General features: G+C 36.4%; 1 protein-coding gene across 1 annotated transcript; it reads right to left on the reverse strand.

The window, feature by feature from the left end:
- Window positions 1-354: 354 nt before the first annotated feature.
- LOC124942520 (E3 ubiquitin-protein ligase RMA1H1-like) lies at window positions 355-1,825 on the reverse strand. Its single transcript, XM_047483041.1, has 2 exons — window positions 1,709-1,825; window positions 355-1,352 (listed from the first exon to the last, which is right to left on the reverse strand). The coding sequence occupies exon 2, from the start codon at window positions 1,289-1,291 to the stop codon at window positions 701-703; it is 591 nt and encodes a 196-aa protein (XP_047338997.1). The 5' UTR covers window positions 1,292-1,352; window positions 1,709-1,825; the 3' UTR covers window positions 355-700.
- Window positions 1,826-23,930: the final 22,105 nt, after the last annotated feature.

Raw genomic sequence — 23,930 nt, forward strand, 5'->3', positions numbered from 1 at the left:
TAAAAAAAATGAACAACATGACGAAGATAGAGTCATGTCCACTCATTTTCTTTTCAACAATTTTGATTTGTTCTCTATTTTTTGCTTTGTTCATTTGTTGTTTACTTTAAGTCATAACAACCCTTATAATGTCTTATTTATGTTGGGTTATTTTCATATCAGATATACACATTTGCATAAATATGAATAAAAAAAAAACTTATGTCATTCAATGTGGGAGGTTAGTTCCATGTCTCTTTCACAACCATCCAAGGTAAGGCCTTGTTTGGAGTTGGTTGTAATAAAATCCCTCCACTAAATAGACATTTCTAACACTAATCACCACAAATCCCATACCTTAAATGCAAAAAAAAATGACAGCTGAAATTGTGGCCATCTGCATTTACAAAAACTTATTCAAAGTTGCCAACTTTTCTTCCCAACAACAGAAAATGACACAAGATTGAAATGACATTTCAACAACATCTACAACTACACCTTTCTTCTTCCTTAATTTTCATTAAAAGTAGCCAATTTCTCTTCTTCCAGCAAACAACTTAACATGAAACATGGTATTGAATAAACTCAACATCTTTCAATTACAACTCAATAGGCCTCTCTGTGAGCATATCACACCAAACAAGCAACAATCTAAACTATTGTATGTATTGTTTTGACTTTTGATCATTCCTATGATGATTCTTCCTATATTATTACTATCTCAAAACAACAACAAACAAAATATAACACAACAAGAGAGGAAGAAACAAACTCTGCTTAAAGACCTGTCAATCTCCACCAAATGTCTTCTCAACCTTGGATTACTGTTTTCAACAAGTTGATAAGAATTCAAAGCCTCAGAGTTCCCAAATATTCTAGCATACACCATTTGCCCATACATTCCAAACACAGGTTCATCTCTTTCCAAAACAGGCACCATTGAAGTAGTTGGACCTGAAGAAGGTCTATCAGGAATATTTCTCATACATGGTTTCTCAGTTTGTCCTTCTTGAGTACTATTATAAAGAGGGATTAACTTTCTCTCAGAAATGTTTGATTTGCATACAGGGCACTGCGCCGGCCTCTGATCAGAGGTTTGGAAATTGATCCATTTGTAAATGCAAGGCCAGCAATAGAGATGACCACAGAGTGTTACCACCGGATCTTGCACATTGTCTAAACAGATGTTGCATTCGAAACCACCACCACCACCACCACAGGTCAAATTGGCTTCTTCCTTTCCAGATGAGAATGATTTGCATTTTTCTTGGGCAACCCCATCTCTTCTTTCATAATTAGCAAAGCACGTCATAGATTCCTCTTGGTAATTAATACTGCTACATATGATTAATCAATCATAAACGAACAAGTTCCTATAAGCAAATAATAGAAAACAGTTAGCCAAATTTCATAAGCAGATCCTTCATCTTCATGTGGGTAAACTCTATTATAACCAACGAAACATGTATCAAATCAATCCTTAGATTTCAGACCTACAAAGCGCGTATCTAAACAAACACCAGTAATCATCACCTAATCTGAATCACCTACAAAGTAAACTCCAACCTAAAAATCAAAGAAGGAACAAACCCAATGACAGAAAGAGGCAGCACTTAATCACAGCACAGTATAATCCTTCCTGAATACTGAAATCAAAAGGTCTAACAAGATGGAATAACATTTTCATAAATGAAAGATTCGCAAATCAAATGCAGGCATTGATTCTTACCTAGAATCAACGATAACTTCCTCGATCTGAATAATGAGTTAATCCTCCATTGGTTCGGAGTTCGGACTAGTCGTCGTCTATACGAAGTTGTGCAGACTGCAGAGAGAGAAAGATGGTTCAGAAATGAATATTCACTGAGATAGTTACGCATTTATATAATCGCTTGGATACGCGTACACGGTTTATTATTAGGTCTTGTTTGAGTTATTCATATAATTCATTTATTATTTTAATATACCTTTTCAAATAAAGGAGAACTAACATATCACTTTTACTTTGGTTGGTTAGTAAGATATTCTTATTTTAATAGAGAGAGAATTTGGTGAGGGAATGATTTGGCATCATCTTATTTGGTTGGAAAATGTAAAAGTAGAAGAAAAGAGAGAAAATAGAGAAATTATTTGATTTTTTTTAGCAAATAAAATTATGTCAAGTCATTTCTCACCAAATTTCTCACCTAATTATTTCTCTTTTAAATATTATATGTATAGGAGTGAATTCATATTTTAGGTATTAAATAACTTAAACCACCAACATTTCACTTATTTTATTAATTAATTATTTAATTCATTAATTAAAATACTAAAATGTCTTCTATTTTAAATTATTTTTTTATTTTATTAATATATAAATACATCTTAACAAAATATATATATTTACCTACTCAAAATTATCACTAATTATTATTTATTTTTTTCTCTAAATAATCCTTAATTTTACTTCTAATTTTATAAGAGTTGATATATGTTATAATTCAATCAAATAGACAAATTTTTGTAATTTTTAAGACAATTTTTTGTAATTTTTAAGAGAATTATTTTACTTTCTTTATTTAAATTTATTGTAGTCAACTAATAAGTAGTTAAAAGAAATTCAGATATTATTGAAATGTAAATTGTTATAAATATATATATATATATATATTAATTCTATTAAAATTCTAATTTGGAATTGTATTTTTAAAATAGACTAAGCATAATAATTTTTATCTTATAGAGTTAATTTGATTAAGCTTATTTGCATTTATTTAGTTGTAAAGTAATAACATATCAAGAAGATGAAGAAAGAAAGTGATTAAAGAGTAACTCAAACAAGCTTTTGAATCATCTCAACATTATTAAAAATTTGCTTTTAAAGAGATGATGACAATGTGGTTTATGGAAATGAACCGAAATAGAATATATAATAAAAGAAAAGATAATATTAAAAATTAAATAGGGTAATATAAGATATTTGAATGAGAGATGATGACATGGAGGATAAACAAAAGAATTAGAAGGATACACATATCATATGTTGATAAGATTGAAATTGGTAGGAAAGTTAGCATTTTTTAATTCAAATTATGATAAAAAATTATTTTATTTATTTTATTATTTAATTCATTAATTAAAATATAAAAATACTATATATTTTTTTATAATTATTTTATCATTATATATTGTTAGGATCTAGGTCGCCGCTGGGGAACCGGGGGTTGGACCGGTTAGCGGTTCACACTCGAAGGGTGGTGGTTAATCTGGTTAGAGATTAACACTGGGGTTTCAATACTACACAACCTGTCACAAACCCTTGAACTAGGTTCAAGCGCGGAAGAGGTTTGCTTTCAGATTGAAGCGGCACGCTTGTTTGATAGACAAAGCCGGTTTCGGATGATGGAGATTTGGAAATGGTGGGTCGGTTTTGGTAATCTGGATATTCGGTATGGTTAGTATAGAGTCGGTTTGGAGCGGTGTGGTTAGGTTAGTCGGTTAGATAATGAAGCCGGCAGAAAGTAAATAACAAGACAGATTTTATGGATGTTCGGAGATAAAACTCCTACGTCACCCCTTCCTCTCGAAACCGCGAGAAGGATATTCACTAAGGAATACAAGTACAGGCCGATCGAGACTTATTTCCTGCTCGATAACACTCTTACAATTTACACCGAAATTGTAAAACACACTTTAACTTTCAACACTTAGGCTTTCTAAAACAGCACACTCTTATCACTTGTAGTAAATGCTCTTAGTGCTATCTCAATATCACACTGTTGTCCCTTAATATCCCGCATTTACTCTTCTGCAACTGCCTCCTTTTATAGGTGAAATATGCCAACGGTCATATTTCACTTCCTTGAATCTGATTGGCTGAGCAGAGGTGTAGTGATTCAGTGTTTCAGAGGTTCAGACCTACGGTCGTTTTCTCAGACCTGATGGTCAACCTCAGACCTGCCGGTCTGTAAGACAAACCTGTCGGGTTTGTCTTTTACTTGATGTAGGCACTGTCTGTTGGACAGTTGTCTATACTTGGAAGATTTCCTTTCTGGCTTATCCCGAAGTGGAAGGATCCGGTAGTACTGTCTTCTGCAGCCTACAGTCTTTCCTCAGACTTGCATGAATATGGAAGTGTTCAGTCTGTTCCTTTGGTATCGTTCTCAACAGATACCCAAATTGTCTTCTTGTACTGGTCGGCCGCTTGACTTAGCCGAAAGGCTTTTGGTATGAGTGATGTAACCGGACTTCTTCCGGTTGTTTCTCTGCCTTTTGGATGATCGGCTATTTGATGATTCCGGTTTTGAGCTTTGGCCGATCCTTTCTTTGTGCGGTCACGTTCCGAATACTCTTGATCGGTTTGGTAGCTTGACCGGTTAGGTTTGTTTAGTCGGTTCTCTTGTTCATCCGGTCCGGTTCCTTGTTCCTGCATAGAAAGTTTATTTTAAGTTAGGTTTATTTGAACCAGTCTTATTTTATCTAACAATTTCTCCCTTTTTGATTATTTTATTTAAAATTATCAAAATCATGTAAGTTTGCAACCGTAGGCCGATTGTTTTGTTTGGCCGGATTTTTGAAACTGACTTGGGAGAATTTTTCGAAAAATGTTTGAGAAAAAAATTTTGGAAGAGTTTTTATAAGAATCTTTATCTTTTATCTTATCAATTTCTCCCTTTTTGATTATTTTACTTAAAATTATCAAAACTAAGTAGAAATGCAAAGAATGACCGGTTTCAAAAAGTAACTTTATATATATAGGTAACCGAAAGAGACAGAATATATATAAAAGTACTAAGGCAATAAGAGGAAAGGTAGTCCCTATTTAGAGTCCGTTAGTTCATATATTCTCTTCTTCTTTGGTTGCTGTCGACCGGTCGGTTCGGAAGATCGTCGTCTTGTAGACCGAGACCGCAGTTGTGCTTCGACTTCATCTTCGATTTGGTCGTCCTGCTGCGATGTACTCGGGATGACCGGTTCAGAGACCTCTCTGAGCAGCTCGGCAATCTGAACCTTCTTAAGAGCCTCCTTTTTAGGAGCTTCCCTCTTCCGCTTTTTCGGCGCTGAGGCGGAGGCGGCCTTCTTCTTCTTCTCGTTTTCCTTTGCATAGCTTTCCAGCCTCCGTGCCTCCCTTTCCAACCGTTCAGCATCCTCTGCTGCTAGAGTGGCTACTTTTTCAGCAAACCCTGGGAACAGGGCCTCTTCTCTTTTAATCCGCGCGGCTTCCTCTTTCGCTTCGGTCAGCTGAGATGAGCGCGGTGCCTCTTTATCTTTTCCTGCTTCGGCATCCAGCGCATCCTGGACCCTCTTAGCTACTTGAGCATCAGCCGCTACAGCCGCGGCGTCCGCGTTCACCTTAGCCCTTAGAACTTCGGCCATTTGTTCGGAAAGCGCCTTCACTTCGCCCACGAGACTCCCATTTATCTTCTCGAGTTCGGAGACCCGGTTAAGTGTCGTGCCGATCAGATCCTCACTCATCGCATTCAGCCGTTGATCGGTATCTCTCTCAAGCCGGTCTAGGTCTTTCTTTAACTCGGAGGTCACATCCTCCAGAATTGTGGTTCGCTGAACACATTTATCTTGCTGAACCGCCACGTCCCACAGACCTTTGCCGAGGTTTGAGAACCGTTCTTGATGTCTTTCCAGTAGATTCTTTGTGACTTCGGTGAATTTTAGGGCCGAATCAACTATCCTGCCGTATCTATCTTTGAACGGCTGAACCGCGGTCTCGTCGAACTCTTTAATGCGGTCTTCAACCCATTCTTTAGTGATGTCTGAAGCGGTGACTTCCGGTGGTGGGGGAGGTGATTGCTCGGTGAGATTTGGATCGGCTCTTTCACTGGATTCTATCGGTGCCGCATTCTCCCGTGGAGGTGTTGGGCAGTTAGCCGGAAACCTTTCGATCTTGGGAGCAGTATAGACCGGTACCTGCATTCGGCTGCATATGGCTTCCAGCCGCTCGACTTCTTGAGTTAGTTCCCCTTTGGCTTTTTCAAGCCTTGCTAACACCCGCGGTGCTACGGTGTACACCGATTCCATCTTGTTGAGCTCTTCCTTAATTTTCCGGATTTTTGTCGTAAGTTTCCGAAGTTGAACCTTCGGTAACAAGAGACAAGTTCGGTGTTGTACCTCCTGGAGTGTGTTGGAGTTCGTAACGTTCATCATCAGGTCCTCCACTTCCTCCAGTCTGTTCATGCATTGCTCATCTGTGTGGCCCGGTAGGATTTGTCTATACGGTGTATCAAACCGGTGCTCGTGCCACTCCAGGTATAGTTCTTCAACCGACTCGGCTTTTCTTCTGATGCTTTGAAGGAGTTTCCCAGTTAACCTATCGGCCTCTGCTTCTTCGGCCTCCTCCCTCTCTGTGTTGTCGCCTTCATCATCGGCTTCCTTATCAACCTCTTCTCCACCCTCGGTGGTCTCAGGGTTGGTGTTCGGTGCGGCATCCTTAGGACTCTGGGCCGAGCCGTCTTCATTGAGGACCGTTCTATCATCCTCCGTCTTTTCGGTGTTTGTTCTCTCAGAGGCCCACTCCTCATCTTCTGTGTGCTGAGGTGGTTCTGAGAAGGTTATCTTTTCTTTGCCTTTCCCTTCGGCCTTTGCTTTGGCTGAGGCAGCTTTCTTGGCGGTTTTCTTCTTTTGGCCACCTGTGGAACTGGGGGCCGGCTGCGTCCTTTCAAGGAATTGCCTTGATCTGATGAGGCAGCGTTCTGCTACCGCAACGCCGGGACCGACGTCGAGATTTAGGTGGAGGAAGATCTTACCGAGTGGCACAGCGTATCCCCACGACCGGTTTGAATCCGGTTTCACCATGTCCATTAGGTTACTGAACACCGATCTTGCCCAGTTGACCTCTTTTCCCTTCATCAGACCGATCAACATCTTGATTTTGTCTTTGGTGAGGTTGCTGAAGTTTCCTCCCCTCGCCAGAATTGCCCTTGCGAAGATGTCACACACCGGGATGAACTCCGGCTTCAACATTTGTTTACTCCCGGATGTTTTGATCGGCTCATTGGTTGCCGATAGAATGTGGCAGGCCGTCTCAAAGGTGTCCTGCTCTATTTCTGCTGTTGCATCCTGGCCGGTTGTTGGAAGATGCAAGCTCTCGGCCACCAATGCTTCGGTGAGCTCTATTTGTGAACCGCATACAGTCGCGGTGATCTTGTCGTAGGCGACGTTTGCGGTTTTGAAGAACTCTTCGACCGCATCTTTGTATATAATATGGGGACCGCCGAGGAAATATTCCAGACCGGTTTTAATTAGCCGGTCAATAACTTCCTTCGCCTCGGGCGTACCATTCAACCGGATTTCCTCGAAATCCACCTGAGAGTAGAGTCTGAACAAAGCCGAATCACGCCCCATGTTTAAGAATTTGAGAATATAAGAGATAACCGCTTAAGAGATTGAGAGAGCTTAGAGAGAGAAAGCAGATTCGCGTGAGAATGAAGTAAAATGACCGAAAATCCCTTTTATAGATGCGGTTTGGAAGCCCAACCGTCCCATCAATAAAAGGCGGGAATTTTCCCTCCGAATTGAGATGAGCGCCAAACCGTGGGCGCCAAACAAAGGGCGCCAAACAAAGGGCGGCAAACAGAGGGGCGGCAATTTTGGGCGGGAAATCTCCCTCCAAAAACCTTTGCTAATGTCATTGATGACGCACTCTTCTTGAAACCGATTGATGATGCGGTTTCGAAGTCTAACCGGTTATTTTGAGTGATCAGTGTTAACAGATTATTTTAAGCAGAGTTTATGTGACCGGATAATAACGCGGTTATAGTTTGAAGATGTTAACCGGTTACTTAGATAAATGTTCAAAGAGTTAAGAAGACCCGGTCATTTAAACTGAAGTGATATTAAAATTCAAATAGTAGAGAGAGGAAACCAGCATAGGATTCGGTACAGAGATAGGCATACAGAAATAATGCAAAGTACAGCCTATTGAAAAGACATTCTACAGATTCGGTCTATTACAGAATCCTTGTCGAGGATGTTTGAGGAAGAAGCCGGTGTGCCCGGTCCGAACTCTGGTCGGTACCCAAGAATCAGTTTGCTGATATGCGGTGCATACCCGAGACCTTTCTTGGTCAGCACCATATTATTTAGGTTTTCCCATATGACCGTTGACCAATTGATGGCCGATTCGCAAAGAATGTGGGTCATAAGATTGTAGGTGTTCCTAGAATACCGTTGATTCGGTGATTGACACAGAATCGATCGGGTCACGATTTCGAGCAGTAGCTGACCGTGAATAGCAAGCTGGGTTTTTGGCCCAAAGTGTTCCACCGGAGCATGGGTGGCCGAAAGGTATTGCGCGGTTTCAAATCCCGCAAGGTCCTGAATAGTCGGAAAATCAGAGAAACCTTCAGTGGGTAGACCGAATAGTGAGGCAAATTCAACCTCATCGATCCAGAACGTATGGTCTCTGACAGTAGAGACGATATATTTCCCTCTGATGCAGGCGCTTCGAAAGAAGGCCTTGACATCGTCTAGGAGAATAGGTCCGACCTCTTCAAGAAATGGTTGAAGACCGGTTTCAGTGAGAGCGTCATACATGAGTTTCTGCTCAGAAGTACAGTCCCTCTCGCCCGTGCAGGAGTTGAAATCAATGCTTAGGAAGTTTCCCAGATATCTGCTCGGCATGATTTCGGTATTGAGAGAGAGACGGGATTCAAGAATATCAGATGTGATCTTGTGCTTTCGGATGTGATAAAATGAGTAGAGGATGGCTCCTTATATAGGATCAGTTTTGGAGGGAAAATCTTAGCATTGATGGTCAGTTTTGTTTTATTAAGGAAAAGAATCTTTACCTTTTTAGGGCGCATGGGGAAGCGGTAAATTGCAAAGCCCTAGGTAAGTGTTAGTTGGGAAGTAACCAGGTTAGTTGAATTTTAAATGTGCGGGTGGTTAGGGGTTATCTCATTAATTAGGATTATCTCATTAAATGCACTTAAACATAACCGAGATTAATTAGATTGAAGGCCGAAAATAACAGAGACAATGCCGAAAATGGCATAAAGAGCGATGAAGAAAACATGAAATCAAGAAAGACACATAAAGCCGAAAGAGACATAGAAGAGGCCGAAATGATCAAACTTGAGTTGGTTAAGAGTACACCCGGTGCATGAAGCAAAACGACCGGGTGTAGGAAGGAGTGACTTAGGGTGCATAGGGGTTGACATCACCGTTGTTGCGGTTTCTTCTCCTCCAGGCCCTCTCGAACCGCCTATAGAATGGGTCGGTTACTTCTTTGGTGAGCACCTGAGCTTGGTTCAAACCTTCGCCGGGACAGGTTGGGACTCCAAGCTCCACAAGGAGGCTGCTTATTTGAGGAATGAAACCAACTGATCGGATGCCGACCATCCAGATAAGGGTGTCAAAGAGCACCCTAGACCAGTTTACTGGTGTGCCGGTGATTATGGCCGCCATCATGTTGAAGTTCGAGACACTGTAGGTGTTTGTGACGTCCCTACCAAAAATGCTTTTGCCGATCACATCATTTAGAAGCTGATATTCAGCTCTCAGACGTGATTTTGCTCCATGGTCTTCAACTGGTTCGTCAGACCGAGAAAAGGCGATGGAGATCTCGGCCTTGACATCTGCCGGAATGTCTAGATCTGTTATTCCGTGCCTTGGCAGGCTAAGACACCGCGCAAAGTCCCGTTCGGTGAAATCAAAGACAATGCCTCCCACTTTGGATTGAATGTGGGTTTCAAAATGGGGGGTGCCCCTAAACACCTTTGCGTGGTAGAAAAATTCCAAAACGGATTCCGGATAGATGGTATGTTTGTCGTCTAGGAAACACTGAAGGCCGGTTTCCTCTAGAGACTTAATCATCTTATATATCTCATATTGATCTGTGGTTGAGCAGGATTGAAAATCAACCTGAAGGATATTGGGATACTGAGACATTTTTGCCTTAGTGAGAGAGTATTCTTTTGTCTTGTGAATGATGTGGTGAGTGTTTGCTTCTCTTAAATACTAGTTTAGGGACTATCCTATTGTCCAGGCATTAAATGAGATGATATGTATTAACCGCATGATAAAAGATTTTGCATGAAATAGGCAGGTTTGCAGCCTAGGTGTCGGTCATAGGCCTGAACTGTGAAAGATATCAAAAGATCTTCACGTCTTTTTAGGCGCGACCTATTTTACTTTGAGAGGGTAATGTTGCAGAACAGATATCCTTAATCCCTGATAACTATTCCTCTTCTGTTTGAAATTCAAATAATCTAGGGTGACCTGCTTCCGAGCCGGTCAGTCATCAGTTGTTTATCCCGATGCGGTTATTTGATGCATGCACCAAGTAGCCGGTCGGTTTACTCTATCTGATAAACTGGGCGGTTCTTCCATAGACACCCTGAGGATTCGAAATTCAACAGCTTAGGAAGAATTACCGGTTTTGTCTGTCTGAACCGGTTTCCCTTTAAGCATCCTTTGGAAGGATTTGGCTAATGTCGGTTAAGCCGAGAGTAAGCCTGAATTGACAAAACTTAGCTTCATGTAGCGGCTTTGTGAAGATATCGGCTACTTGTTGATCGGTCGGTACGTATTCCAGCCGGATATGCTTCAGCGTGACATGCTCCCGGATGAAGTGATGCCTTATGTCGATGTGCTTGGTTCTGGAGTGGAGAACCGGATTGTAGGTGATCGCTATGGCACTCGTGTTATCACAGAAGATCGGGGACTCTTCGGCTATGACACCGAAGTCCTTCAGCTGCTGTTGGATCCAGAGGAGTTGAGAACAACAACTTCCGGCCGCCAAGTATTCAGCCTCTGCAGTGGATGTGGCCACAGATGTCTGCTTCTTGCTGTGCCATGAAACGAGCCGGTCACCAAGGAACTGACATGTTCCGCTGGTGCTTTTTTCTGTCAATCTTATACCCTGCATAGTCTGCATCTGAGTAACTTGTTAGATTGAAGGACGAGTCCTTTGGGTACCACAGACCGACATCAGGTGTGCCCTTTAGATACTTCAGTATCCTCTTTGCGGCTGTGTAATGGGATTGCTTTGGATTTGCTTGAAATCTCCCACAAACACCAACTTCAAACAGGATGTCCGGTCTACTCGCTGTCAGGTATAGTAGGGAACCGATCATGCCCCGGTATGCAATCTGGTCTACCGATTGGCCCTCATCATCTCTGTCCAGTTTAATGGATGAACTCATTGGAGTAGCCGCCGAGGAGCAGGTGTCCATCTCGAATTTCTTTAGCAGCTCCTTGATATATTTAGGTTGACTGATGAATGTTCCTTCTTTGAGTTGTTTGACCTGAAGACCTAGGAAGAAACTTAATTCTCCCATCATACTCATCTCAAACTTGTCAGTCATCATTTTTGAAAACTTGTCACATAGCTTAGGATCGGTGGAACCGAAAATAATGTCATCTACATAAATTTGAACAAGTAGGATATGTTCCTTCTTTTCAAATTTGAACAGTGTTTTATCTACCGAACCGATGGTGAAATCATGTTTTAATAGAAATGCGGTTAAGGTATCATACCAGGCTCTAGGTGCTTGCTTTAGACCGTATAAAGCTTTATTTAGCCGGTATACATGGTTTGGAAATGCAGCGCTTTTGAAGCCGGGTGGTTGTTCAACATACACTTCTTCACGTAGATCACCGTTCAGAAATGCACTTTTAACATCCATTTGAAAAACCTTAAAGTTTTTGAAAGCTGCAAAAGCCAGAAAAATCCTAATGGCTTCAATCCTGGCTACAGGAGCAAATGATTCTTCAAAATCAATGCCTTCTTCCTGTTTGTAACCTTGAGCCACTAATCTGGCTTTGTTCCTCGTGACCAAACCGTCCTCATTGAGTTTGTTTCTGAATACCCATCTTGTTCCTATGACCGATTGATCTTTCGGTCTGGGAACTAAGTACCAGACTTTACTACTCTCGAACTGGTTTAGCTCTTCTTGCATTCCCAAGATCCAATCCGGATCTGACAATGCTTCATCTATTCTTTTCGGTTCAATCTGGGATATAAAGGCTGAGTTAAAGTAGCCTTCCAGAAGTTGACTCCTAGTTCGAACAGGTTCTGAAGGGTCACCTATAATTTGCTCAGGAGGATGTTTACTGTTTCTTCTGAGATTCAATTCAGGGATGTCTACCAAATTACCGTTTATTTGATCAAGGCTAGACATGTCGGTAGGCTGACCGAGATTGTCAGACCGACCGACTCCCTCGGATTGGACCGAAGTGTCAGCTTCCTGTTGTGGAACAGCTTGATCCGGCTGGGTTTCAATATTACCCATTTGGTCATGGACAAACCGCCTGAAGACCGGAGTCTCATCTTCACTATCAGAATGAATATCGTTATTTTCCAATCTGTTGTGTAGATCAAAACATGAAGCAGTGTTGCTTTCAACCGATTCATCGAAAACAACGTGAATTGTTTCCTCCATGGTTGCAGTTCTATTATTATATACTCTATATGCTTTACTTACTGCCGAGTACCCTAGCATGATGTCGGTATCGGTTTTTGCATCAAAAACGGTGAGTTGGGTTTTACCATTTATATGAATATAACATTTACAACCGAAAATCCTGAGGTACTTGAGTTTGGGAACTCTGTTAAAATAAACCTCATACGGTGTTTTGTTGTGAAATCTGTTTATCAAAGAGCGGTTTTGTGTATAGCATGCAGTGTTGATAGCCTCAGCCCAAAATTTCTGAGCAATGCCGGAGTCGGCTATCATGGACCGTGCGGCTTCCTTGAGAGTCCGGTTTCTTCTCTTGGCCAGGCCATTTTGTTGAGGAGTCCTAGCACTAGACAACTCGTGTATAATGCCGGATTCATCAAGATATGCAGTTAATGTACTATTGGTAAATTCGGTACCTCGATCACTTCGAATGCTATTAATACGAGTTGATTTTTCATTTTGCAGGCGCTTAAGAAGTGTGATCAGGTTTGATACGGTTTCACGTTTAGATGGTAGAAATATTACCCATGTATATCTAGAATAATCATCAATAACTACCATGGTGTAGAGCATACCTCCTAGGCTAATGACCTGAATCGGTCCAAATAAATCCATATGAAGGAGGTCTAAGCATCGGCTAGATTGAATATTTCCTTTACTCTTAAAAGATGACCTAGTTTGTTTACCCATTTGGCATGCTGAACAAACCTTATCCTGGTTAAATACTATGTCAGGAATACCTTCAACTAGCTTTTTACCGCGAATGTAGTTTAAGGTTTTCATGTTTAGATGGTTTAGTCTCTTATGCCACAGCCAGGTTTGATCAGTCTTAGCTATCATGCATATAGGATATTCTACTCTAGTTTTCCAGTCTACCTTGTAAATGTTACCTATCCTATTTCCGGTTAGTAGTACGATGCCTTGAGAATTCTTAACTAAGCATGCATGTTTAAGGAATTCTACCGTGTATCCAGCATCACACATCTGACTAATGCTAAGTAAGTTAAAACTTAGGTTTTCAACTAAAAGTACATTATCAATAGTTAGGTTACCATGGACAATCTTACCCTTGCCCACAGTTCTACCTTTTGAGTTGTCACCGAAGGTGATTAGAGCACCGGTTGCTGTTCTGATATTGGTTAACAAGTTGCTGTTTCCGGTCATGTGCCTGGAGCAACCGCTGTCCAAGAACCATTCGGAGTTTCCTAGCCGATTCTTTGGATCCTGCAAAATGTACATATTTACAACTATTTGGTACCCACGTTTACTTGGGTCCACATGCGATTAGTCCCTTAGGTATCCAAACCTTGATAAACCGGACGGTCTTCTTTGCTAGGGTTTTAACTGTCCTTTTGGCACTCGGACTCGTGTATTTCGGTTTTCCTACAAATGTCCTAAATGGTGATGGTCTTTGGTTCGGTGATCTATGGTTTGACCTACGCGGCTCAGGGAAGGCTTTCTTATATCTGAGGATTTCGGCTTTTCTTTTCTCAGGGTCAAGCCATGATCCGGTTGGACCAACATAGTCGTATTTTAGCTTTTCTTCCCTATAGTATGCGGTCTCCTCTTCTTCAGCGGTCCAGGAGCTCTTAAGAAATTTTATAAAGGGAAGGTTTCCTCTTGTGAGCCTTGATTTCTCTATGGGTTTTCGGTCTTTGGAGCTATTTTCGTATCCTAGGCCAAACTTACAACGAGGATGCCTGTAGTGTTTATTCATGTTCTTTACTATATCACTAGATCTCTTATACGCGGCCATCTTATATTGAAGTCTGGCATTTTCTTCCTTGGTTAGTTCTCTAGTCGGTTCACTAGGTTGTTCGGTCTTAGGATCTAACTCGGTTTCTAGAGTATGGGTATCATCAGATTGTATGACCTCCGGTTCGGTTATGATGGGTACCTCTGGTTCTGTCGGAATGGGTATTGTGGGATCGGTTCTGATGTTGAGGTGCTTAGGTAGCATGGTCAATAGGTTCTTATATTCTTCTACCATGTCATTTAATGCATTGTATAACTCATCTTTAGTAAATTCCTCACAAGGAGAGTCAAATACCTGTTCCTCATTTGCCATGAGACATGTGAGTTCATCGTCACTATCACTGCGAGCCCATAGACTTCCTCCATCGTCGGCTATCAGTGCTTTCGGTATCTCACTTCCTTCACCGGTTTGTTGATAGTTGTTTCTGTCATTTTGATAGTCCAGTTTCTGGGTATCCCTCCTCGGTTTCTTGCATTCCCACTTAAAATGTCCCAAACAGTTACAGTTGTAGCATCTTACATTGGATTTGTCACCATAGTAGTTGTTTGTCGGTTGGCTCCTTTTCATGAACCTTCCAAACTTCTGTGCAAGCATTGCCATGGCATCTTCAGTGAACTGTTCGTCGGTTTTGATCGGTACAGGTGCAGGGGCCGGTGCCGGTGCAGGTGTAGGAGCAGGTGCAGCCGGTTCTGTAGATGTGATTAGTGCTCTAGTTGATGTTGAAGCCGAGACTTCCTCTTCGATTCTAGATCTCATTTCGAACTCATATGCCTTAAGATCTTCGAATACATCGTATAATTTCATCTTACGTAGGCTCTTTGATTCTCTCATTACCATCGTTTTTATGTCCGAAGCACTTGGAAGAGATCTCAAAACCTTCATAATGACCTCTTTGTTGTCATACTTCTTGCCCAGAGTTGCTAACTCATCTAACACACCAGTGAACCGGTCACTGTATTCCTTCATAGTTTCTCCTGGTTTCATTTTGATGCTTTCAAACTTCTGTGTGGCTACCATTATCTTGTTCTCCTTTGTTCTTTCATTTCCTTCAAAGATCTGGATAACCGTGTTCCATGTCTCCTTCGCGGTTTGGTAGTCTCTGATCTTGCAGTATGTGTTTCTGTCCACGCTGTTGGAGATCCGGTTTCTAGCATGGTTGTCCAGATTGTTCCTTCTCCTATCTTCAGCCGTCCATTCCTTTCTATCTTTATCAATAATTATCGGTCCTTCGGTCAGAATGGACTCCATTTCATCATCCAAGGTGACTAGGTGCAGGTGCATGCGTGCCTTCCAGTTGGCAAAGTCATCACCTTCTAGCATTGGAGGCCTATCCTGATACATGCTTGCTTGAGTATTGAAACTAACTGCTCTGATACCAATTGTTAGGATCTAGGTCGCCGCTGGGGAACCGGGGGTTGGACCGGTTAGCGGTTCACACTCGAAGGGTGGTGGTTAATCTGGTTAGAGATTAACACCGGGGTTTCAATACTACACAACCTGTCACAAACCCTTGAACTAGGTTCAAGCGCGGAAGAGGTTTGCTTTCAGATTGAAGCGGCACGCTTGTTTGATAGACAAGGCCGGTTTCGGATGATGGAGATTTGGAAATGGTGGGTCGGTTTTGGTAATCTGGATATTCGGTATGGTTAGTATAGAGTCGGTTTGGAGCGGTGTGGTTAGGTTAGTCGGTTAGATAATGAAGCCGGCAGAAAGTAAATAACAAGACAGATTTTATGGATGTTCGGAGATAAAACTCCTACGTCACCCCTTCCTCTCGAAACCGCGAGAAGGATATTCACTAAGGAATACAAGTACAGGCCGATCGCGACTTATTTCCTGCTCGATAACACTCTTACAATTTACACCGAAATTGTAAAACACACTTTAACTTTCAACACTTAGGGTTTCTAAAACAGCACACTCTTATCACTTGTAGTAAATGCTCTTAGTGCTATCTCAATATCACACTGTTGTCCCTTAATATCCCGCATTTACTCTTCTGCAACTGCCTCCTTTTATAGGTGAAATATGCCAACGGTCATATTTCACTTCCTTGAATCTGATTGGCTGAGCAGAGGTGTAGTGATTCAGTGTTTCAGAGGTTCAGACCTGCGGTCGTTTCCTCAGACCTGATGGTCAATCTCAGACCTGGTATTCTGTCTCAGACCTGCCGGTCTGTAAGACAAACCTGTCGGGTTTGTCTTTTACTTGATGTAGGCACTGTCTGTTGGACAGTTGTCTGTACTTGGAAGATTTCCTTTCTGGCTTATCCCGAAGTGGAAGGATCCGGTAGTACTGTCTTCTGCAGCCTACAGTCTTTCCTCAGACTTGCATGAATATGGAAGTGTTCAGTCTGTTCCTTTGGTATCGTTCTCAACAGATACCCAAATTGTCTTCTTGTACTGGTCGGCCGCTTGACTTAGCCGAAAGGCTTTTGGTATGAGTGATGTACTAGACTTCTTCCGGTTGTTTCTCTGCCTTTTGGATGATCGACTATTTGATGATTCCGGTTTTGAGCTTTGGCCGATCCTTTCTTTGTGCGGTCACGTTCCGAATACTCTTGATCGGTTTGGTAGCTTGACCGGTTAGGTTTGTTTAGTCGGTTCTCTTGTTCATCCGGTCCGGTTCCTTGTTCCTGCATAGAAAGTTTATTTTAAGTTAGGTTTATTTGAACCGGTCTTATTTTATCTAACATATATTAATATATTTTAAGTATTTAAAAAAATATATCTTATTAAAATCACTTATCAACATTTTTCAAATAAAACAATATTTATTTAAATAATCAAACCTGATTAAACTTTACAAAATCCCATTAACATAACTTCTCAACATATACTCTAAAGCTATAACTAGAAGAAAAAAATAATTAACTTTATATAGTATAGTGATCATAAGAGTGTATAATGGGGAAATTTGAGGAAATGCCCCTAAAAAAGGCCTTAAATGTGGGAAGTGACAGTGTATTATTTTTAATGCACTGGTGACACTTTTATTTTATTTTTTGGACGAAAATGTCTTAGTTGCGTCACGTAATCTTACGTGACGCAATTTTTTATTTTTCAAAAAAATTTAATTATAAATTTTTTTGGAAGAAAATACCCCAGTTGCGTCATGCAATCGCGTCACACAACCCCAGCTGCGCCACACAATCGCGAGACGAAAAAAATATTTCATCTCGCGATTCCGGTTGCGTCACGCAACCTCCGACATGGGTAAAATCGTTCAAAAACAATAAAAGGGTTCACCAGCGTTTTTTTTAAGCACTGCACTTTTCGCATTTAAGACCTTTTTTAGGGCCATTTCTTCAAATTTCCCATATAAAGAGTAAGAAAATGATAAGTATTACTTCTAGATGTTATACAATATTGTTGAAACAATATTAATTAAAGACTTCATGATGTTAGGTTTCAGTATTGAAGAGTGAGTTATATAAATAAAAATATTTATATATAATTTAAAAAATATTTTTTAAATTATAAAATTATTTTAATATTTTAATTATAAAATTAAATAATATAACTAATAAAAAATACATAAAATAATAAGCTATTTTGAATAACTCAAATGTAAGAAGATTACTTTATTTTATAAAATAAAGACGTTGTATTTGATAAAACTAAAAATTAATATCTAAATTTTAAGTACTTAATAACTTAAATACCAGAAATTAAAAATTAAATTATCAAATCGAACATCTGAAATTTATCTATACATCTAGACTATTATACACTTATACATATATTACTTATATTAGTTAATAAACTTAATATATTGAAGTGTATAATTTAATATATTAAATAAAATAAATTAAAATAAATATTATATTTTGTTTAATTAATATATTAAATTATAATTTGTTAATATATATATATATGAATGAAATTTATTTATTTATACTGAAAAAAAATGAAAAAACAATATAACTTTATATTTATATATAGCATGAAATATGAGAAATATTAATAATAATATATATATTTTCTCTTATTTTTTATTTTATAATTATTTTAGATATAATTATATTTTTATTTGATAATGTTTGAAATAATTTCGTAAAAAAATTTGTTGTAATTATAATATGAAAAACAAATAATATGAATGTATATATAGTATTAAATATGAGTTAATAATATATATATATATATATATATATATATATTTATCTATCTATGTTGTTTTTTATTTAATAATTAATGTAGATATAATCATATTTTTATTTTATGATATTTAAAAATAATCTCATAAAAATAATTAGATAAATTATCATAAAAAATAAAAAGGGAAAAAAATTGAGAAGTAATACGACTTTATAATATGTAGCAGTAATTTTATTAAATTTAAAAGGATAAACGATATTTTTGATAATTTTTTTAAAGTAGTGCGTTTAACTTTTTTTCCACTTTTAAAATAAGTTTCATATTTTAACTTATTATTTTTAACATGTTTTCACTTACGTCTATAACAATAACGGATTATAATTATTTGTTGTCAAATTTACTTATTTAAAATAAGTTCTTAATATATTTAATTAAGTGATAAGTCAAATTATAAATTTACTTGTGCTAAATCTCATTTGTGTTAAACCATTGTTTAGTGAGTATTTTTATTTGAGTTTTATTTATTGTTTATTAAGTTAGGGTCATCTTTATTGTTAGTTGCTAAATTATGTTTTTTTTTTTATTTAAATATGAATAAGTTTATTTGGGTTGAATAAATTTTGAGATATTTATGTTTTCACTGTTGTTAAAAATTACGTAACAATAAAGTTTAATAATTTAAAATTTAAAAAAATTAATTAAGGACAAAATTATATTTTTAAATAGGAGAATAAAATAATTGAAAAGATTAAAGTAATCGAAGGTAGGAAAGAGAAAAAATTAAATTAAAAAAAAATAAAAATAAATAGGACAGACTCTAGATTTTAGTGGGTTTAGTTAAAGATCTGCTTTTAAATATTATGCATACTTAAATTATTTTATGGGATACTATTTTTTTTTCTTTATAATTATTTTCTTGTATACCTTTAGGATTTGTTCGATAGAAATTATTCAAATAATTTAAAATAAATTAAGATCATTTTATACCTTCTTTGATAAATTTGATCATTTAATTTATTATTATTATTTATTTTATATTAATATCTTTTATATATTTTTGTAAGCAGACTGTGGGGGTGTTATATACTTCTTAATTTAAACAAAAATCTTTTAAATATTTTTATTAAAAAACATTTTAAAAATATTTACAAAAACATCTACTAAATAAAAACAAAACAATGTTATTTAAATAAAACCAAAAATTATTCAAATAACTCCAATAAAATCATGAATTATTAAAATAACTTCATCTAGAAGATAGAGTGATTAAATTTTGGAACTTGTTATAGTTGTCAGAATTAATGGATAAGGCCTCTAGAAGATAGTGTGTTTGGTTTAACTTTTATCTTTCAATGATCATAATGCCTTGTTTGGGGAGATAGTTTTGAATTTATCTTTAAAATCAACACATTCAAATCATTTTTTAAACAAAATTAACTTGTCAAAAATTGTCTTCTCTTATATAACTCTGGTTTGATGATGAGTTATTTGAGATTTTTAAAAAAAATATATGATATGATAATCAAAATTTAGTTGAGTTTTTAATGAGTTGAATCATTTCAATATATATATTTTTTAATTTAAATTTTATAAAAATAAAATAAAAATATTTTAATTGATATATTGAATTATTTCATATTTGAAAATAATAAGACGTGATGTTTGAATTTTAATAAAAATGAAAATAAAAAAACCCCAATAACAGTCTAGCTTTTACGAACTCCAAAACAAACAAGTTCTTAAATATTTATATTAAAATAATTTATATATAAAACTTTGATTGGCTTTCACTATAAAAAAAATCATGGATATTTGTAGTAATAAGGACGAATTTCCCAGCCACCTTCACTTTATTTGGTTAGAATAATATTTTTAATTTTTAATTTTCTTTTAAAAACTAATAAAAAAATGTCATTGTATTACAATAGAGCAATAAAAAAAATATAACTAATTAGGGAGATTGGACACCTATAACTTTTCTTAATCTTTATTTTGAACAGAAAATAAAAAAAGTCATTTGATTGATTTATATATGTTCAATAATATTTACATTTGTTTACATATCATAACTTATACTTAGTTGTTTTTTAATATTTTTTGAGTATTTAATTAAAATGCATTGGCGGTTAGATAATAATGAAATGAATTTTATTTTAGAAAAACAGTTAGAAAATTACATTTTTAAAGAAAGTTTAGCTGAAAATATTAAAAAATTATAATAATTAAGTTTTTTTTTTTTAAATAAGTGGCAATTAAAATGTGGAGAATTAGAAGAAGAATGATCTTTTAACAATGTCGTCTAAAGGTGCTTAGTTTATTTAGGAGGTTGAAAACAACAAATACTACTCATTTTATTTTCACCTATAACATTTTTAATTGAAATATAAATAAAAAATTAGTTAAGAGTTGTTAGAATGGGCTAGTGGTATAATGCTATTGACTTATTTGTTTTTTATTTAGCTTCTAGATGGAGACAAGTAAAGATTTCTAGATTTTTCTTTTTATTTATTTTACTTTTCTTTTATAAATACAAATATTCAAAAGAAGTGCTATAAGTGAACTTAATTTTTCATTTGATTTTGGTTTTAGGATTCATTTGGGTTTTATTTAAAGAAAATTATTTTGATAAAAAAAGTTTTTAAAATAAATTATTAAAATGTTTTTTATTTATTTAAATTTAATAAAATTAAAATAGAATATATTGATATTTTTATTGTTAAATTAAATAATTTAATTATTAAAATAATAATATAATAAATTAAAAAAAGCTTAAAAAAACTTAAAAAACTCAAAATAACCCAAATAATCCAATATCAAACTAGCTCTAATCTCATCCTACTATTAATACATTAAACACAAACAAATTTGTATTGATCTAAAATTATAAATTAAATTAATTTGTAAGAAATCTCATTCTACTCGGCAGATTTTTAAAACTATATTTGTTTCCTACAAAAATATAGAGCCTTTTCAGAGGTAGTTGATATTATTTTTTATTTTTATTTTTATAAAAAAGTTCCTATCATATCTTAATTGTTTTAAATAATTCAATTTATTATCTAAACTAATAAAATATTATTACTTTAATTTTACAAAATTTAAATAATTCAACATCAAATAAGTGCTATATATATATATATATATATATATATATATATATATATATATATATATATATATATATATATATAAAAATATATATTTAAGGGTAAATATTATCTAGATGCTCATAAATGGTAGCATGAATAAATGGTAGCAGACTATCCGAATCCTAAAAAAAAATAATTAGGGAACTATTTAAGGGTAAATGTTATCTAGATGCTCATCCATGTTTGTGGAAACTGTTTCGGTAAACGAAAACAGATACAAATACTATACATTGAGAAAGAGTGAATTATTTTTGTTGGGTTTCATACAATTTACCTTGATTTTAACTTTGTTGATTTTTTTTTTTTTTTTTTTTTTTGAGTTTCATACAATTTAATTTAATATAATAAATTAATTTTATTTTATTTTAATTTATTAAGAATTAAATTTTTTAAAATTAATTTTTGTCAATATAATTAGAGGAGTGATAGAGAGAGAGAATTTGGTGAGGCCATTGGTTGGAAAATGTAAAAGTGGGAGAAAAGAGAGAAAATAAAGAAATTATTTGATTTTTCAGCGAATAAGATTATGTCAAGTCATTTCTCACCAAATTCTCTCACCTAATCATTTCTCATATAATTAATCATATTTAGAGTTTGCAAACACACAAATATATGAGTTGAGTAAGTTTGATTCAACTTATATTCAACTTTCAACCTATTCAATTTATTTATATGTACGTTTGACATAATTTGGCTTATACTTATTAATCCGTTCCAACTTATTCGTCGTTGAATGAAGTTAGAGAGAAAATTATGTTTAAACGCAAAATATGTTTAATTATAATTTTTGCATTAGTTTATTATGCAAAATTACTTTTAACATATTATTATGCAAACGATGTACAGTCAGATTAAACGCGCCATTTAGATCATCTCTAACCGAAAAACTCATTTTTAAACTCATTTTTGATATAAATGTCACATCAAACAGTAATTTTTCTCCAACCGAAAAACTCATTCTCAAACTCAAAAGAATATTCTTATAATATTATTCCTTACATCAACTTTTATAACTTTTTAATATCAACCCATATATTTTACAATGTTATAAATTATACCACAATATTTCAATATCATCCCATTATTTTAAATTTGATTGTAAATTTATTATAAAAATACATTAAAAATTCAAAAATTACAATACACAAACTAAATAAAACATTATTTGTATTTTGTGTATTATTGTAATGTCTTTTATGTATTTCTTAATTGTTTTTATTATTTTTATTAATATTCTTCATTATTATAAATTTATGATATTTAAAAAAATATTAATAAAAATATATATATGATACAAACAAAAAATTATATAAAAAATTAATTATAAAATTACTTAAATTAAAAGTTAAAATATTAAATTAAATGTTTGAAATAAATGATATAAAAAAGTTAAATATTCAAATTAAAATATTTATAAACTTTAGGGTTATTTTAAAATTTTAATTTTTTTTTTCGTTTGTGAACCGTCCAAACGCATTTATATGTTGGATTTGAAGAGAAGAGAAAGAAGAAATACCTATTTTGGGTATGAGTTTGTTGTTTGGTTGGAGTGGAAAAGGGGTTTTAAGTATTAGTTTTGTGTTCGGTTGGAGATGGTCTTATATATGTTTTTTTTTTGTGTTGTGTCTAGGTGTTATGATCCTAAATAGCTGACCTCGGTCTTGGCTTGATTGTGGATGGCTAGGACCGAGAGGTGCCTAAAAACAGTCGCGGGTGTCCGACATGGCACCGGAGATAAGAAAAGCTAAGTAACTAAAGCTTATGTTCTGGCACACTTGTGAAGTGCCAGGACCGAGAAGAAGTGTGCCGAGGCGGAGTTGTGTGCGGGTGACTTAGGTGCAATGTTTTAGCCGGGTTGTCATGGCTTGATGGTGGCCAGGACCGAGAGGTGCCGAGAAGAGTGTCGCGGACGTGCGACACTGACACCAGAATGCTAAGTAATCAAAGTTGCTATCGGGACCGAAGTGTTGAATATCAAGACCGAGAGAATGATGTTAACATACGTTTGTCGTGGCAAGAGTGTGGAGTGCCAGGACCGAGAGAAGTGTGTTGAAGAGGTGTCGTGTGCATGCGACAAAGGCACAAGGTGTTAGCAAGTGTCGGTCATGGCCTGATTGCGGAAGTCCAGGACCGAGTGGATGCCTAGGTGTGGTTGTGTGCGTGCGACCTAGGTGCAAAAGAGTGACAAGGTCTAGTGCATTGTGAGAATGCGTGCATGGGATGCGGAAAATGCGGAGCCGACTAGTGACGGTTATAAGAGAACCGAAGGCGATCAGAGTGGGGTCCCGAAAATGTTGGCATGATGGGTCGTGGACCCGGAAATATCGGCATGATGGGTCGAGTGGGGGAAAAAGTCAGTAGTAGTTGGGCTCAGTGGAGAACGTGGGCAGAGTGGACGGTTACGGTCAGTTAGGACCCATGTTCAGCATCGGGTGCACAGATAAGACCGAGGAAGAACGTGAGGATGTAGTAGTGGACGGTTGAGACCCACAACTGGCAGTTGAGACCCACGTTCAGCAGCAACCGCCCACTAGTTAGACCCACG

Source organism: Impatiens glandulifera, chromosome 6, assembly GCF_907164915.1.
Source record: "Impatiens glandulifera chromosome 6, dImpGla2.1, whole genome shotgun sequence".
NCBI classification, from domain to species: domain Eukaryota; kingdom Viridiplantae; phylum Streptophyta; class Magnoliopsida; order Ericales; family Balsaminaceae; genus Impatiens; species Impatiens glandulifera.

Bases quoted from the DNA above. Each gene is read 5' to 3' on its own strand.
- LOC124942520 (XM_047483041.1), bottom strand. From the start codon at position 1,291: ATGACGTGCTTTGCTAATTATGAAAGAAGAGATGGGGTTGCCCAAGAA.